We start from the raw sequence: 14,392 nt of genomic DNA, 5'->3' as shown, positions 1-14,392 counted from the left end.
AATGTGACGTTTTTGACTGTCTGCTTTAAGGCAAAGTGGGAGTGATTGGACGATGGGAGGAGCTTTCTCGGACTATCCTTTAGAGTTGCGACCCAGCAGTAGACCGCCCTCTTTATCACTCGCTCTTCTTCCGGGTAGAAAGGTGCAGGTGTTGCAGTGCTCTCTCCCTCTCCAGCTTGTCTGCTGTCGACATGGCGAGTGTTCATACATCAGCTAGCAGGCCTTACCACCTGGTTATCTTCGGAGCCTCCGGATTTACAGGACAGTTTGTGGTGGAGGAGGTGGCCCGGACCGTGTCCGAGGGTCCGCAAGGGAATCTGAAGTGGGCCGTAGCCGGGAGGAGCAAGAAGAAGTTGGAGCAAGTTCTGGATCAGGCCGCCTCTGTCCTCGGTTTGTATGCAGTCATCACGTAAACGGATTAGTGTTTTGTTTTATTTACGATTATGTTTATTTTCTACAGCCACAGTTGGAAAAGTTACATTTTTATAATTGAAGATTTATATGACTTCACCTTTATCCAAGTTCACTGATAACTTCAGTGTTTCCAGCCTGGCCACTCAACTCCAAAGTACAACGGAAAGTACAAGTACTGTACAAGTACAGTAAATATGATGTAAGATTTTCAAATATAAGGATGGCAATTCACATATTCAATAATTGAACCAAACCTGCATGCCAGCAACTTTCCAGGTGGATACTCGTGACCTTGCAACACACTAAACAAGGAAAGTAAAGTCCATCACTAGATTAGAACTGGGGGACATTTCTGTGAGCATGACTGTTACCAGTGGATTAGAGCGGCATGTTTTGATCTCCCCCCCAACCTATTGTGTGGCTTTGTCTTTAGGGAGTGTACAACAGCTGACGGAACATACCAGATCATTATTCAATTCCACTTATGCACACAGTCACATGGTGCAAGGTAACAATGTACAGTTCTGCTATATTTTATTATACCGTCTCAAGAGAGAAAACAGATGTGTTCTAGGTGGAGGTGGGACTACATCAGGGATCAGCTCTGAGCCCCTTCTTGTTTGCTATGGTGATGAATGAGGTTAGACAAGAATCTCCATGGACTATGATGTTTGCGGATGGCATTTGGATTTGTAGTGAGAGTAGGGAACAGGTGGAGGAGATAGAAGAGTGGAGGTTTGCCCTGGAAAGGAGAAGAAGGAAGATTAGCCGCAGCAAGACAGAGTTTATGTGTGTGAATGAGAGTTACCAAAGTAGAAAAAGGTGGAGAAGCATGTGCAGGCAGGATGTAACTGGTGGAGAAAGTGTCAGGCGTGATGTGTGATAGAAGAGTTTTGGCTAAAATGAAAGGATAGGTATACAAAACTGGTGAGACCAGCCATGTTGTTCGGTCTAGGGACAGTGCCACTGAGGAAAAGACAGGAAGCAGAACTGGAGGCAGCAGAGATGAAGATGCTGAGGTTTGCATTGGGAGTGACCAGGATGGATAGGATCAGAAACGAGTACATCAGAAGGACATTACATGTTAGATGCCTTTGGGATAAAGTCAAAAAGGCCAGACTGAGATGGTTCTGACATGTCCAGAGGAGAGATAGTGAATATATTGGTAGAAGGATGCTGCGTTTAGAGCTGTCAGGTAGGAGGCGGTCGGCAGACCAAAGAGGAGGTTTATAGATGTAGTGAAGGAGGACATGAGGGTAGTTGGTGTGCGAGACAGATGCGGAAGACTGGGTTGGATGTGCTGTGGCATGTTGCTGTGGCAACCCCTTAAGGAAAAAAATGAAAGAGAAAGATGGTCTCAAGGGGAATATTTTCAATAAACATGGATATAGTTAAGTACTGTGGTAGTTTACAGCTTGTATAGCAGTGTAGATTCACTGGGTTCATAGCTGTTTTTGTGTACGTACTCCAATAATTGCTGGAGGAATAAGCATTCTGATGCATCATAACACTTCTTTGTTCTAACAAAAAGGGAAAAAATTGTCACAAAGGAAAGTGTCATCAAAACATGTCAACATTGCACGCCGACCTAGTGGACACCGTAAGGTCGAGCATTTTATATTTCAAGCATTTATATTTAAAAGATGGAAAAACGACAGTTGTTGCTCCACTTGATTGATTCATTCTATTTATATGCCGCTTGGCCTCACTTGGGTTGTGTGGGTATTCAGGAGTCTATCCCAGCTGACTTTTTTGGTGACACGGGGTACACACTGGACTGGTGTACCCCAGTATGTTTGTGTGGAAGTAGAACAATATGACTTCAAACACCCTTTTATGTGAACGTGCACTGAGCACAATGGCAAGAACCAAACTTGACAAAGTTGTTGTCGTTCAATTAAAATTTTTTTGGGGAAATTGGCTTTTGTCGAGCTGCATCTTGACCACAATGGACGGGTTTGTTGAGCTACTTTCTCAGTATAACCCTTACAAGCCTTATAATCCACTGAAAATGACTCAACAAACAGATATTATTTATACAATTTATTTAGAAATAGATGGCAACAAGTGCGTAGATCTCATACTACCAGATAAGCTGTACCATGACTATCTGTACTCCTGTATTGGTCCTGCAGTAAAACTGGTTGAAATATGAGGGGATATGTACACATTACTGTACGCTACTGTATTCTGCATTTGTTGACCCTTTTGTAACTTGTTAAATCACATTTCCCAGAAATGCTCCTTTTGCTTTGCAGGAAAGCCGGAGCTGAGGACCGGGGTGGACATCATTTTCGCAGATGTGGAAGAACCAGACTCACTGGCGGCTATGTGCAAGCAGGCCGTCATTGTTCTCAACTGTGTGGGGCCTGTGAGTAGACCACAGAGACAGTTTTGGATCTATTTTTTGGTTTTAAAGCAAGCTTACTCAGTCTATTGACACACATTAACATCAGTTTTGACTAACCATTTTGACTGCATATGTGTGTGTGCCTCTATTGCCCTTCCTCTTGCAGTCTCACACACTGCAACATTCATTTATTTACACAATGAAGGCTACAGACGGCACACAAAAGCTGGTTGTGTCCCAGCAATGCTGCGTTGCATCTGGTGATTCATTCAGTTTCTTGTATTAAACGCCACCAAACTTAAAATGCCGCTAGAATATTTCATCTACAAACATAAGCAGTAGGTGCCACTAGCGTATGGAGTAGCTTGCTGTGGAACTAAAAATTAATCGGTGAAATGTGCTGGTCCTTGTGTTTACAGTACAGATTCTTTGGTGAGCCAGTTGTCAAAGCCTGTGTGGAGAATGGAGCCCATCATCTTGACATCTGTGGAGAACCTCAGGTAATTCCTTTCTGCCTCTTTGGCTTGTCTCACTTGATTTAGGATTCACAAACAGATCATAATTGCTGAATCAAGTAGTCAGCATGGTTTCTGGAAAAAGAGCCTACCCCAATGTAAGTGGTGATGTCTCTTCCACTAAATCATTCTCAATTTACACTGTACAACCTCATAGCATCATATAGTGCATCATACGACTAGCATAAGAATTGAATGTGTGTAGTTTTGTCAGCAGAACAGCTGAAACTGGCGCAGACATACTGAAATATATGGAATGTAGGAATGTATCATGACAAGTGTTTATACAAGTTACTATCTCTGAAAACGGCTAAAATTGTACTATGCTAACAATAGCATGCAAACATTTGCATGCAAGCAACACCCAGCAGTGTTGGCAAGTGTCTGCGTATGTAAATACTCATGAAAATGTCAAAAAAAAAAAAACGCAACCATGCTTGCAATAGCATGGTAGTTCTATATGATAGCATTGATGAAAATGTCAAAAAATGTCACTATGCTAACATTAACATGCTAAACAGATTAAATGTTACTATGGTAATTGTCTGCCAGTGTTAAAACCAATGGAAAGGAAACTATGTTGGTAAACCAGCGAACCAGTGAACACTAAGTGTTTCTGTAAGTTTGTAATTAAATATGGCTAAAAAGGCTACTATGCTAACATTAGCACACAACACGTAACAAGTGCCTGAATGGCAGAAAATGCTACTATGCTTACTGCGAGCACGCATACCAGGAACGCCGATTGTCCTGATTGAGATGTGCATTTTGGCCTTGGGATAGTTTAAATTGGCTGAGAAATGTAGCAGCAGTAACAATTGTTGAAAAAGTGGGAATTTTAGTGAAAGTAAGAAATTTAGTAATGTGAAAAATATGTAGCCCGCATGTCCTGAAACGTATTGAATCTTGAGAAATGGTCAGTTTGAAAGACTCAAATGAGTGGAATGGTGACAATAGGTTGACAAATGGTGAAATGTGAAAAATCCAGATGTTGAAAGAAATATTAAAGAAGAGGAAGTAATGTTACAAAAAGTGAATTTTGGAATGCGCAAAAATGGTCAGACTGAAAGTCATGAATGACTGGAATGGTTTCATGATGGAATGGTTGGCATCGGTTCACAAATGTGTGAATGGTGTAAGTTTGAAAAATGGCCAATTCATTTTCAATATGAAAAATATTGTCATTTTGGACAATCTGGGAAAGTTTTGAAATATCTGCATAGATAGCAAACTATTCCCGAATGACCTGAACGATTTGATGCTGGATTCTTGTGAATCGTTTGAATAATGGAAGCGTTAGAGGACAAAAAAAAACAGAATAAGAATGATCAAAGCACCTGGTTAGTATTTTATGTAAGCATTCACACAATTATCAACAGTAGCCTTCCAAATGAGCACCTCGTTTGTGTGCAGTTTCTGGAGGGCATGCAACTCACCTACCACAACCAGGCATCAGAAAGGGGCGTGTACATCATAGGAAGCTGTGGATTCGACTCCATCCCTGCTGACATGGGGGTCCTGTACACCAGAGAGCAGTTTAAGGGTATGTCGGCATGGCTTGTCTGATTGCAACTGGCACTCACTGTTTCAAATGTTGTTTGCAGGTACTCTGACTGCAGTGGAGAGCTTCCTGACTGTCAAAACGGGCCCTGAGGTATGTGAGACGACTACTGACAGGTCAATGCAAAAGTTGTGCTCCACATGAATACCCATTTGTCCTGCGCTCTTAGGGAGGATGCATCCATGATGGCACGTGGCAGTCGGCCATCTATGGCTTCGCAGACAGCCACAAGCTTCAAAGTCTTCGGAGGAAGTTTAATTACAAACCTTTGCCCTCAGTTGGCCCCAAGCTGAAACGCAGGTAAAATGTCAAATATGAAATGTATGAAATATGTATTTTCATCAAAATGTGCTTGTCTAGGGGTGCAGTGTTCTACAGTAATGAGATCCAGCAGTACACGGTGCCCTTCATGGGTTCTGATCCATCAGTTGTTAAGAGAACACAGCGCTTCCTGGTGGAGGAATATCAGGCCTCTCCGGTCAGTTTATCTATTTGCTTCTCGGCAATGGTGCAGCTTTAGCATTACAATGGATGTTCAATGTAATATAGGCAATGGTGCAACTTTAGCATTACAATGGATTTCCCAATATAATATAGGCAATGGTGCAGCTTTAGCATTACATATAATATAGGCAATGGTGCAGCTTTAGCATTACAATGGATGTTCAATATAATATAGGCAATGGTGCAGCTTTCCATTACATATAATATAGGCAATGGTGCGGCTTTAGCATTACAATGGATGTTCCAATATAATATAGGCAATGATGCAGCTTTAGCATTACATACTATAATATAGGCAATGGTGCAGCTTTGGCATTACAATGGGTGTTCAATATAGGCAATGGTGCAGCTTTAGCATTACAATGGTTGTTCAATATAATGTAGGCAATGGTGCAGCTTTAGCATTACAATGGATGTTCAATATAATGTAGGCAATGGTGCAGCTTTAGCATTACAATGGATGTTCAATATAATATAGGCAATGGTGCAGCTTTAGCGTTACAATGGGTGTTCAATATAATATAGGCAATGGTGCAGCTTTAGCATTACAATGGCTGTTCAATAAAATATAGACAATGGTGCAGCGTTAGCATTACAATGGATGTTCAATATAATACTAAGTGACATCAAGCACCCACATGTAAAAATTGAGTTCACCTCTCCAAAATGAAACTCTTGTGTTAAACTAACATGAGTTAGTTTAAACGAACATGAGTTAGTTTACATAAGTTAACACAGCACCTCTTTATCTTCATTTTTGTGTACATAGTGAACTTACCATTGTTTTTTTTCCCCAGGTACAGTATGGAGCGTATGCAGGCATCGGCGGTATTTGCAACATCATTAAATTGATGCTGGCCGGCATGATGTTCTGGCTCTTAGTCAAGTTCAGTTTTGGACAGAACCTGCTCATCAAAGTAAAGCGACACATCTTTAAATCTCACAACATAAGCACAGAATTTCCAGATTCCTATGCTAACATCTTTCCCGTTTTGCTACAAACCTCTCAGTATCCAGAGTTGTTCTCCTTTGGACTCTTCTCCAAAGCTGGACCAACTCGGAAGCAGGTGATTTGTTGATAACAGAACCAGGACACCTGGAAGCCTTTTGTTGAGCTTGTATAAAGTGTTGTAGCCTGACCTGGGTTCTAATCAGTTCTATATATGTGTCAGATGGAATCATCTTCATTTCGGTTTGTGTTCTATGGAGAGGGATACTCGGAGGGACTGGACCCCTCCCAGGGAAAACCTAATGGCAAGATTTGTACCTTGGTTCAAGGACCAGGTAAGTTCTAACGATACCAGTTTGTGTAATTCGCAGACAATGGTTTACCCCTCCATGTTGGCAAGTCTTCAGACACACAGTGAATGCAACTTTCTCTCTTCCACTTAGAATGTGGTTATGTGGCTACGCCCATCGCCATGGTGCAAGCTGCTCTAACCATCCTCAATGAATCCACAGCTTTGCCCAAGAGGTGAGCCCTCCCAAAAAGGCTAAGTGGCAACTTAGAACTCGTGCTTCCACATTATTGAACAACCTCATTACTACATAGGATTCATTTTCAGTATTTACAAAATGTATTTTGTTTTCTTAGGGGAGGAGTGTACACACCAGGAGCTGTGTTCGCAAAAACCACCTTAATTGAGCGTCTCAACAAACATGGCATCCAGTTCTCTGTCATCTAAGGTTCCCTGTGTGAGGCTGGGCTTCACTATTTGGTTGAAGCAATTGAACGCAATCACAGAATAACAACTGGAATGTCTGCAATTTAAAAAAAAAAAAAAAAAAAAAAAAAAGCCCACTAGCACTTACAGTATCTTCCTGCAGAATGTATCATTACTGCCGCTCACCATTATAGGGGCTTAGCGCTACCAGGTAACAGCATGAGTTAGAGATACAATCCAACATTTGGTTCTCATGCAGTTGTAATTGATGTTTAGTGTTGAAACGTGTAGCGGCTTCCCATGCTCCATACAAGTAATGCAAATAGCGTGTGCTGTGCGTCTCTCTATGCATGTACATGCTTACTTTTTTAAGGCATGTTGTGCTGGTTTACGTATGAAATAATAGTTGGAATATCCCCGACTTTATCATATGTTCATCCTGTAAGAATGAGCATACAGATAAAGCACTTTTATAGTAGCACTCGCATGGACTGGAATTACGTCAAGCCCGTTGATCTTAGTCCAGACTTGATTTTGACATTCAAGTATGAGCATGGTGTGCAACTAGAAGTGGATTTGCATATTGTTAGCTGCATTTTGCTTTGTGTGGGTATAAAATAAACCAGCTTCTCAAACAGAAATCTTATGTTTCATAATTCTTAACCACGAGGGGTGCCACATGGAGACTAAAGGACAATTCCAAAGGCCCCTGGCAATAGAGATGTGGTAACCACAGGGCCCACCTAATGTTTTTTTTCATGGAACCATTACTTGAGGTATTCACCAGCAATGTGTATTTTAGGGCTGTTATAATATATTAATTGCAATTGCATTTTGTCCAGTTAACTTGTGATTAACCACAGACATACCTTTTGAATGATTTTTAAGTCCACTCGTAACAACATGGGACATTATGTTGGCGTTATGCAAAAGTATATTAAACTTTATTCATTTTAAACAACTAACAGCATATCAAATACAGACAATGCAACAAATAGACATTGGTAAGAAAGGATCGCTCGAATAGCATACTTTCGCACTCACATTCCAGAATACCATAGATATTATGGACAATTTGGAGTCACCAACCCAATATCACACCTCAGTAATTACTCAGTATTTTGGCACATTTTTTATAACCTGTTACGACTGTCTTGTGAATTGCATCCATTAGAGGAAACGTGTTCATGACATGACAGTTTGAGGAAAGAACTGCAATCATTGATAAAGCCAGCATGATGTGTTGCTGTGCATGTTTCTGGAGCCACATTGTTACAATAGTGTGAACCAACAGTCAAAATAAAATATGAATTTATAAAAACAGTTTTCCTGTACAGACACAAGAAAGATCATTGTGTAGTCCCCGCTCATCTTGTCGCCGACTGTTGCTTTAAAAAATTATGAAAAAGTGTGCCGTCCTTTGATCCAACTTGTGACATGTTTGTTCATCCAGTCTCCTGATTGAGCAGCTGATGAGAATAGATGACATCCTTGTAGTGGTATTTTTCTGTTATGGCCATGATGGAGTCATGGCATCGAATTGTACTTAGGATTTTCAGCACTTCCACCACAGCGAGCCTAGACAGAACAAGAAAATAGTGCTCAGCCTTCACTGATCAATGTTTTGTGTATTGTGGTTGTAGTTTTCTATGGTGTAGACCAGAGGCCTGTTCTCAACAAAACCTAAATTCCCCAAACAGAGTTAAACGGTACTGTGACAGCCATTATCAGCTTACTTTGTCAAATCCGGTTCTCAGCTTTGTGCCTTTTTTTTTTTTTAAACATGTTGGTGAACAGCAAGATGTGCAAAAAGTACTGAAACATTGAACATGCAAAAGTTAAAAGAAGCCTGAAATGCTAATAGTGACTTTGAATTTCACCCTGAAATTTTCCATGCAGGCCCAATATCCCAAACGTTTTGTAAGTACAGTAGTGTATGTAGCAACAAGGTAACCCAACCAGAAATTGTCAAACTGAATACCTCTCTGTCAGTGTCAATTGAAACTAGTGTCAATACCTTTGAGGCCAGTTTAAACTTTCCAAAAGGCATCCACAGTATTTCAATTACCTAGTATTTGGATCATCGGTAGGCTGTTTGCAAATGTTGTGAGCCTTCTGAACGAGGTGGTTTCTGAATGACTGCAGCTGAGGCAAACATTCGTTTTCTCCTTTGAACCAATTGAGCGGCAGACTGTCGGCGATCTGAAGCATAACAAGGAACAGTGCAAATTTAGAACAAGACAAGAACATGGAAGCACAAGCACCCGGTGAAAGAGGGGGGAAATAAATACCGTTTTGCAAGCATGAAGATTGCTATCCGATGGCATCTGACTGCACAGGGTGATCATCAGGTATCGGCTCAGCAGTTTGTCCAACATGAGCTCCTTCAGTGTAGAATCGGGTAATAGCATGTCCCATTTTCCCATGTTTCCCAGCAGCTGGTGCACAATCAAAAACACCACATTAACCAACATGCCGAATAGAACGAATGACAAACTAGCATACCTTAATGGCCGTCCAGAATTGTTGATTTCTAAAGCGACTCTGCGGAGACAAACGATCATCTAGGAGCCTTTAAAGAGCAGCAAAAATACAAAATAAAACATTTTTTAAACAAAGCATGTTACTTGAGTTGAGCAAGAACTGACTTTTTGGGGTAGAGCGGAATGAAGACGTCTTCATCTACACAGCTCCGCAGACGTCCAATCACAGCTTCTGTGAGCGTCTGTGTGGACATGAACACACATCATGATGTGTACATCGTCTAGTACCATAGTACATGATATAATGCTACCTTAACTGGTTTTCTCTGCTCTCCTTCAAAGATAGAATAGTCCTCTTTCAGTCGGTGACAAAGATCAGTGAGACTGGTTGACTGACGGAGAGACATGGGGTCCCACATTAGATCTACAAAGGCTGAACAGAGAAAAATAGCGTGTTCTTATCAAAACTATGGCTTCTTTGTGTTTGATAAACGGGTACTTGGATGTGCGTTACCTGTTATTTTAGGTATGACGGTCCTTTCTATGACATTACACAGCATTTCTCTGTCCGAGTGTTCCAACTCCTCATGCCCGTGACCGTGACAGAAGGTCTCCACTGCTGTGAACCATGGGGATTTTTCAAAGTCCATGCAGGTATCCTGATACACAGACATGAGTGACTACCTTGGACTATGCCGAGGTCTATGAACATTTCGAGGCACCTTAAGAGGGTTCCACACAAGCAGATGATGCCTTATGATGGGGTTTAACAGCTTGGGCAGACAAATGGAGATGTAGGCACTGTGGTAAGACTCCGAATAGAAGGCCCGCCATTCTTCAAATCGAGACAAGATCCTTTTAACGTCGTGAAAGTCATCGTGAACGTCGGCAAACACCGCTTGTGACCTCTGCAGGATGTCCGCTACAAGGCGAGCAGATAAGGTGTGTAATAGTTGTGCATGGTGTGAGTCAAAAGAATGATTTCCTCCTCACCTGTTTGCTTCTCCAGATGGTCTTCATCCTCACTCGACGACCGTGTGTCCGCAGGTATACCACAATCTTCTTCAGCTTCATCGCCACTGCATTGTATTAGAGGCAGATCATACAGTTACATTATAGTTGGACTAATCAAATTCAGCCACATAGTCTTCTTTATACGCTCATTGGCCAGCTTATTAGGTACACCTGTACACATCAAATAGCACCTAATGAAAGAGACACTTGTAGTTTTGAATCACAAATGTTATTTTAAGATTGTTTGCGATAGTAATGTGTTCCAAAATGGATTTCAAATCATGTACTGAAGTTTTGAAGGCAGAATTTTCGATAAAATTTCTTAAATTGAATCTCAATTAATAAGCAATTTTCACCTAATATTGTGGATAATAGGTGCACCCATCACTAATACGGCACGGCGTCTGTAAACACAATATGAGTGAATGTTTCTCACCATCCAGTCGCAGCTCCATTGGTACTGTCTCCCAGCTGACTTCCATTTTCTGTGATGAAAATGAGATGAAACATGTAACAGAGGAAAGTGGATTTGATATTGAAGTGATATTTGAATCAAGGCTGATATATCGGATTGAGCTTCCCTACTCACTGCTGAGCTGCTGCAAGTGGTTAGCATGCTCTTGGATCTTCTGTCGTCTCTGAGCACACAGTGCCTCCATCTGGCTGGAAAGTAGAGTGTGCAACTCCAGTTCCAAAGCGTTTATTTCAACCACCTAAATTTGAAAAGAGTTTTACAAGTAAGAAAACTATCATATTTTCCGGACTATAAGTCACACTTTTTTTTTTCATAGGTTGGCTGTTCCTGCGACTTATAAATGAAAAACTTTATGTTACACATCAAGACTGGACACCTTTTCTGTTCATGATTATTTTTTGTGTAGCTGAATAGCTATTGTGTTAGCATATCTTACACCTATTCAGCCTGTTCTCTATTCTTTTATTGTTAGAACTTGCCTTCCTAGAGGACGTAGTTTTGGTTTTTGTCTATTTTGGTCAAGTAATGTTTTTACTTCATTTAAACATGCATCAGATTACAATTGAGTGCATCCCATAATCAGTTTACAGTTCCACATGTCCAAAAGGAGTAGGAAGAAGCAAAGCTTATTAAATCCTACCCCTCCATCTGGTACTTTTACAATCAGTAACTGTTACATTTGTTCACTTCAAGTTTGTTTAAGTTTTTTTATTTTATTTTTGTCACGTACCGAAGTACAAGGTGATATGACCATCCAATGACATAATGGGTACCATAGTAAGTGTCAATATAGTGATATGTATAGCACATCATGACTGGTTCAAGACTCTTCATCCTTGTATTTAGCAAACATCAACTGCTTGTATTGTTTCTTGAATTCGCTCATTGTTGTGCATTGTTTGTTGCAATGTTTCGTTGTGCAAAGTAGTAAAATAAATTACCCGAAAAAATGCGACTTATACTCCAGTGCGACTTAATTATGTTTTTTTTTTCTACCTAATTATGCATTTTTGGTCTTGTGCCGGTAACTTAATGACAGCGGGATTTAAAGACTGGTTCAAATCTGGTTGGCTTCTTACCTTTTCTCGCAGACACTCTAACAAATTGTGGGTGAAGAGGGTCATGTCCCTGTAAAACTTGAGTTGTTTTTCAGAAGAGCTTTCCTCAAGGTTCTCCAGAGAGGATTTAGCACTGTCAACATCTCCCTCCATTCTAGTCAGCTCAGCTAGCCGCGCTCTGTGTACCTCCTTCAGGGAGTCCAGTCTGGCAAAACATTAGCAATTCAGTTTTACTTCAGCACATACAATGACAGAGAAAGAAGGATTTTATCATGGGGGGCTAGTGAACATACTTTCCAGTGATCCTCCTTTTAACCATTGAGACAGTGATGGAGGGAAGCGTCTCGGGGATCTTTCTGATTGATTTCTTCTTTTGTCTTTGTCGTTCATCACGCTGAAAGCTACTGCAGCTATAGTTACTGGACTCACTGCCAGATGGGCTCTGAGTATGAAATGAAGCAAGGAAAATAAAGACCATCAAGGCTACTGCAAAGAAAACATGCATATTACATTAGTAATACAGTACAATACTGGCCATTGGCTTAGGTACAGCAGCATAATCTAATGATAATGAACTTCCAGTTACTCCAAATATCCCCGCCGTGACCCTTTAAGTGATAAAGAATTATCTTACAAGTCCTCCTGGCCGTCTCTTGACTCCCTTGCCAATTTGGGTCTCCTCCCAAAGCTCCTGCTCCTCTTCGTCAGTCCCTGACAAACTGCCATCACTTCCACCTGACACACAAACAACCTTAAGTACATGACAGATGATTCAATCCGCTTATGCTACTTTTGGTTCCTCCCTACCAAGTTTCTCCGCAATCCTCTCCCTGACGCTTTTTAAGCGTGGGGCAAACTCAATTCTTTTCTCGTGATCATCTTCCTCATCATCATCATCCCTTTCTTCATCTTCCTCCTCCACTTCCTCCTTGTTGTAGCGGTCAGGTGTGCTACTACAAGAGCTCCGCCCATCTTTGCCTCTTGCCAGGGGGATGAACTCTTTCTGGGATTGATTGGTGCGTCGCTGCCTCTTGGCTGCTTCGATCTGCCTCTTGTTGGGGATTACAACTAGTGAAATTAAAATACATGGAAGACATTTCTTTAGAATATTGACAAAATTTTGGTAGGTAAACAATTCCTGACAAAGGGACAAACCAAGAAAAAACAAAAATCACATACCTGGTTTATTATCAGTGTGGGTGTATTTTGAACTAGATGACGAGGAACTGGCAGCCTCATCCTCCTCCTCATCATCATCTTCATTTTCAATCTCCTCGGCTTGATCTTCATCGGTGTCACTTTGGTGAGAACTGTATGGCGATGCTTGGCTGCCACATTCTCGCCTGGGAGAAGCAGATGTGTCCGCCTCTGAAAAGACCGTGGGGGAGAATGCAATTTATAATCACTGCATACAACTATACTATTCAGATTTTGTGAAATACTGTTTAAATGCTGGTGTTTATACTTAGACTTAGTTAACTACCAGTGCTGTGGATAGTTCTGGCAGGTGGAGCTTCTTTTTTTCTCACTTGGAACAGCACAGTTTTATCAGACGACTTCTTCAATTTAAACTCAGGTTCTAGAGCTGAAATAGCAAAAATAAATACAATATTAATGGAGGATGGTTGACATTACTGTAATTAGTACTGCTCTGATGTTATCGAACGGCAAAATGCTATCTGAGGAACAGTTCACCAATTTTAGGCATATTTACATTCTTTGTCATCGGAGAAACTTAGCACCGTGCTTGTTTTCTTCTTAATGGCATCTTTGTATTTCCCCGTCTCATCTTTCTCTGTCGGTTCTGATGTGTCCACGTCCTCTCCGTCACCATCATCCACCTTTGGAGTGGTCGCTTCCCGCTTTGAACTGCATGAGATTCCACGGGAGTGGGCTCCTCTAAGCGGCTTATTTACCACAATTGTTGTCGTGTCCGAGCCGTCTATATCCACGCTGGCCACCGGCGTGTCCTCCTCTTCACTGGAGTCTCCTTTTCTCTGTCGAAAATTCCTTTTGGGCTTTTTGTTGAACATTTTATTCTAGCTGAGTGTGTTGGATTTGGAAATATGAGCAACTCGAGATACTGCGTGACGAGCGTCGTAAAGTGTCGTAAACAAAGACGGAAACGTTTTTGGTGCATTATGGGTTATGTAGTTGAAATGTGGTACTTTCCGATTTTCCATAACGAGTTAAAGGTGGCCGGATGTGTTAATTGTGTTACAATTGTCCTAGCTTAAGTCACTCTAATAGTTTTGTGAAAACATGTACCTAAATACCGGATAAAAGTGTAACATTAAAAAAGGTTTGTAGGTCTGGCATTTCCCCGTGTTCTCTTACTCCTACATCAGTCCACT

At 41.2% G+C, this 14,392-nt stretch overlaps 2 protein-coding genes across 2 annotated transcripts; one reads left to right on the top strand and one right to left on the bottom strand.

Annotated features, from left to right (window-relative positions):
• Window positions 1-35: 35 nt before the first annotated feature.
• Window positions 36-7,145, top strand: LOC131139886 (saccharopine dehydrogenase-like oxidoreductase). The gene is made up of 12 exons (XM_058089840.1): window positions 36-390; window positions 2,673-2,785; window positions 3,184-3,264; window positions 4,693-4,822; window positions 4,884-4,933; window positions 5,010-5,140; window positions 5,201-5,318; window positions 6,142-6,261; window positions 6,355-6,411; window positions 6,517-6,628; window positions 6,737-6,818; window positions 6,939-7,145. The coding sequence occupies exons 1-12, from the start codon at window positions 192-194 to the stop codon at window positions 7,027-7,029; spliced, it is 1,284 nt and encodes a 427-aa protein (XP_057945823.1). The 5' UTR covers window positions 36-191; the 3' UTR covers window positions 7,030-7,145.
• Window positions 7,146-7,934: 789 nt separating this feature from the next.
• gcfc2 (GC-rich sequence DNA-binding factor 2) lies at window positions 7,935-14,288 on the bottom strand. The gene is made up of 18 exons (XM_058089834.1): window positions 13,753-14,288; window positions 13,522-13,623; window positions 13,218-13,406; window positions 12,846-13,106; window positions 12,673-12,773; window positions 12,332-12,480; window positions 12,060-12,243; window positions 11,095-11,218; window positions 10,942-10,990; window positions 10,485-10,570; window positions 10,214-10,413; window positions 10,006-10,150; window positions 9,803-9,924; window positions 9,657-9,733; window positions 9,514-9,580; window positions 9,300-9,446; window positions 9,077-9,210; window positions 7,935-8,586 (listed from the first exon to the last, which is right to left on the bottom strand). Exons 1-18 carry the CDS (start codon window positions 14,069-14,071, stop codon window positions 8,454-8,456), a joined length of 2,589 nt encoding a protein of 862 aa, XP_057945817.1. The 5' UTR covers window positions 14,072-14,288; the 3' UTR covers window positions 7,935-8,453.
• Window positions 14,289-14,392: the final 104 nt, after the last annotated feature.

Source organism: Doryrhamphus excisus, chromosome 12, assembly GCF_030265055.1.
Source record: "Doryrhamphus excisus isolate RoL2022-K1 chromosome 12, RoL_Dexc_1.0, whole genome shotgun sequence".
Lineage (NCBI taxonomy): Eukaryota > Metazoa > Chordata > Actinopteri > Syngnathiformes > Syngnathidae > Doryrhamphus > Doryrhamphus excisus.
This window is presented reverse-complemented; position numbering and strand designations above follow the sequence as displayed.

Excerpts from the sequence above, each read along its gene's own strand:
- LOC131139886 (XM_058089840.1), top strand. The coding sequence starts at position 192 with ATGGCGAGTGTTCATACATCAGCTAGCAGGCCTTACCACCTGGTTATC. Across the intron at positions 2,786-3,183 it reads TTCTCAACTGTGTGGGGCCT|TACAGATTCTTTGGTGAGCC; the intron begins GTGAGTAGACCA and ends TTGTGTTTACAG. Across the intron at positions 6,819-6,938 it reads TCCACAGCTTTGCCCAAGAG|GGGAGGAGTGTACACACCAG; the intron begins GTGAGCCCTCCC and ends TTGTTTTCTTAG.
- gcfc2 (XM_058089834.1), bottom strand. The coding sequence starts at position 14,071 with ATGTTCAACAAAAAGCCCAAAAGGAATTTTCGACAGAGAAAAGGAGAC. Across the intron at positions 11,219-12,059 it reads TAGAGTGTCTGCGAGAAAAG|GTGGTTGAAATAAACGCTTT; the intron begins GTAAGAAGCCAA and ends TTTCAAATTTAG. Across the intron at positions 10,414-10,484 it reads CCATCTGGAGAAGCAAACAG|CGGACATCCTGCAGAGGTCA; the intron begins GTGAGGAGGAAA and ends CTCGCCTTGTAG.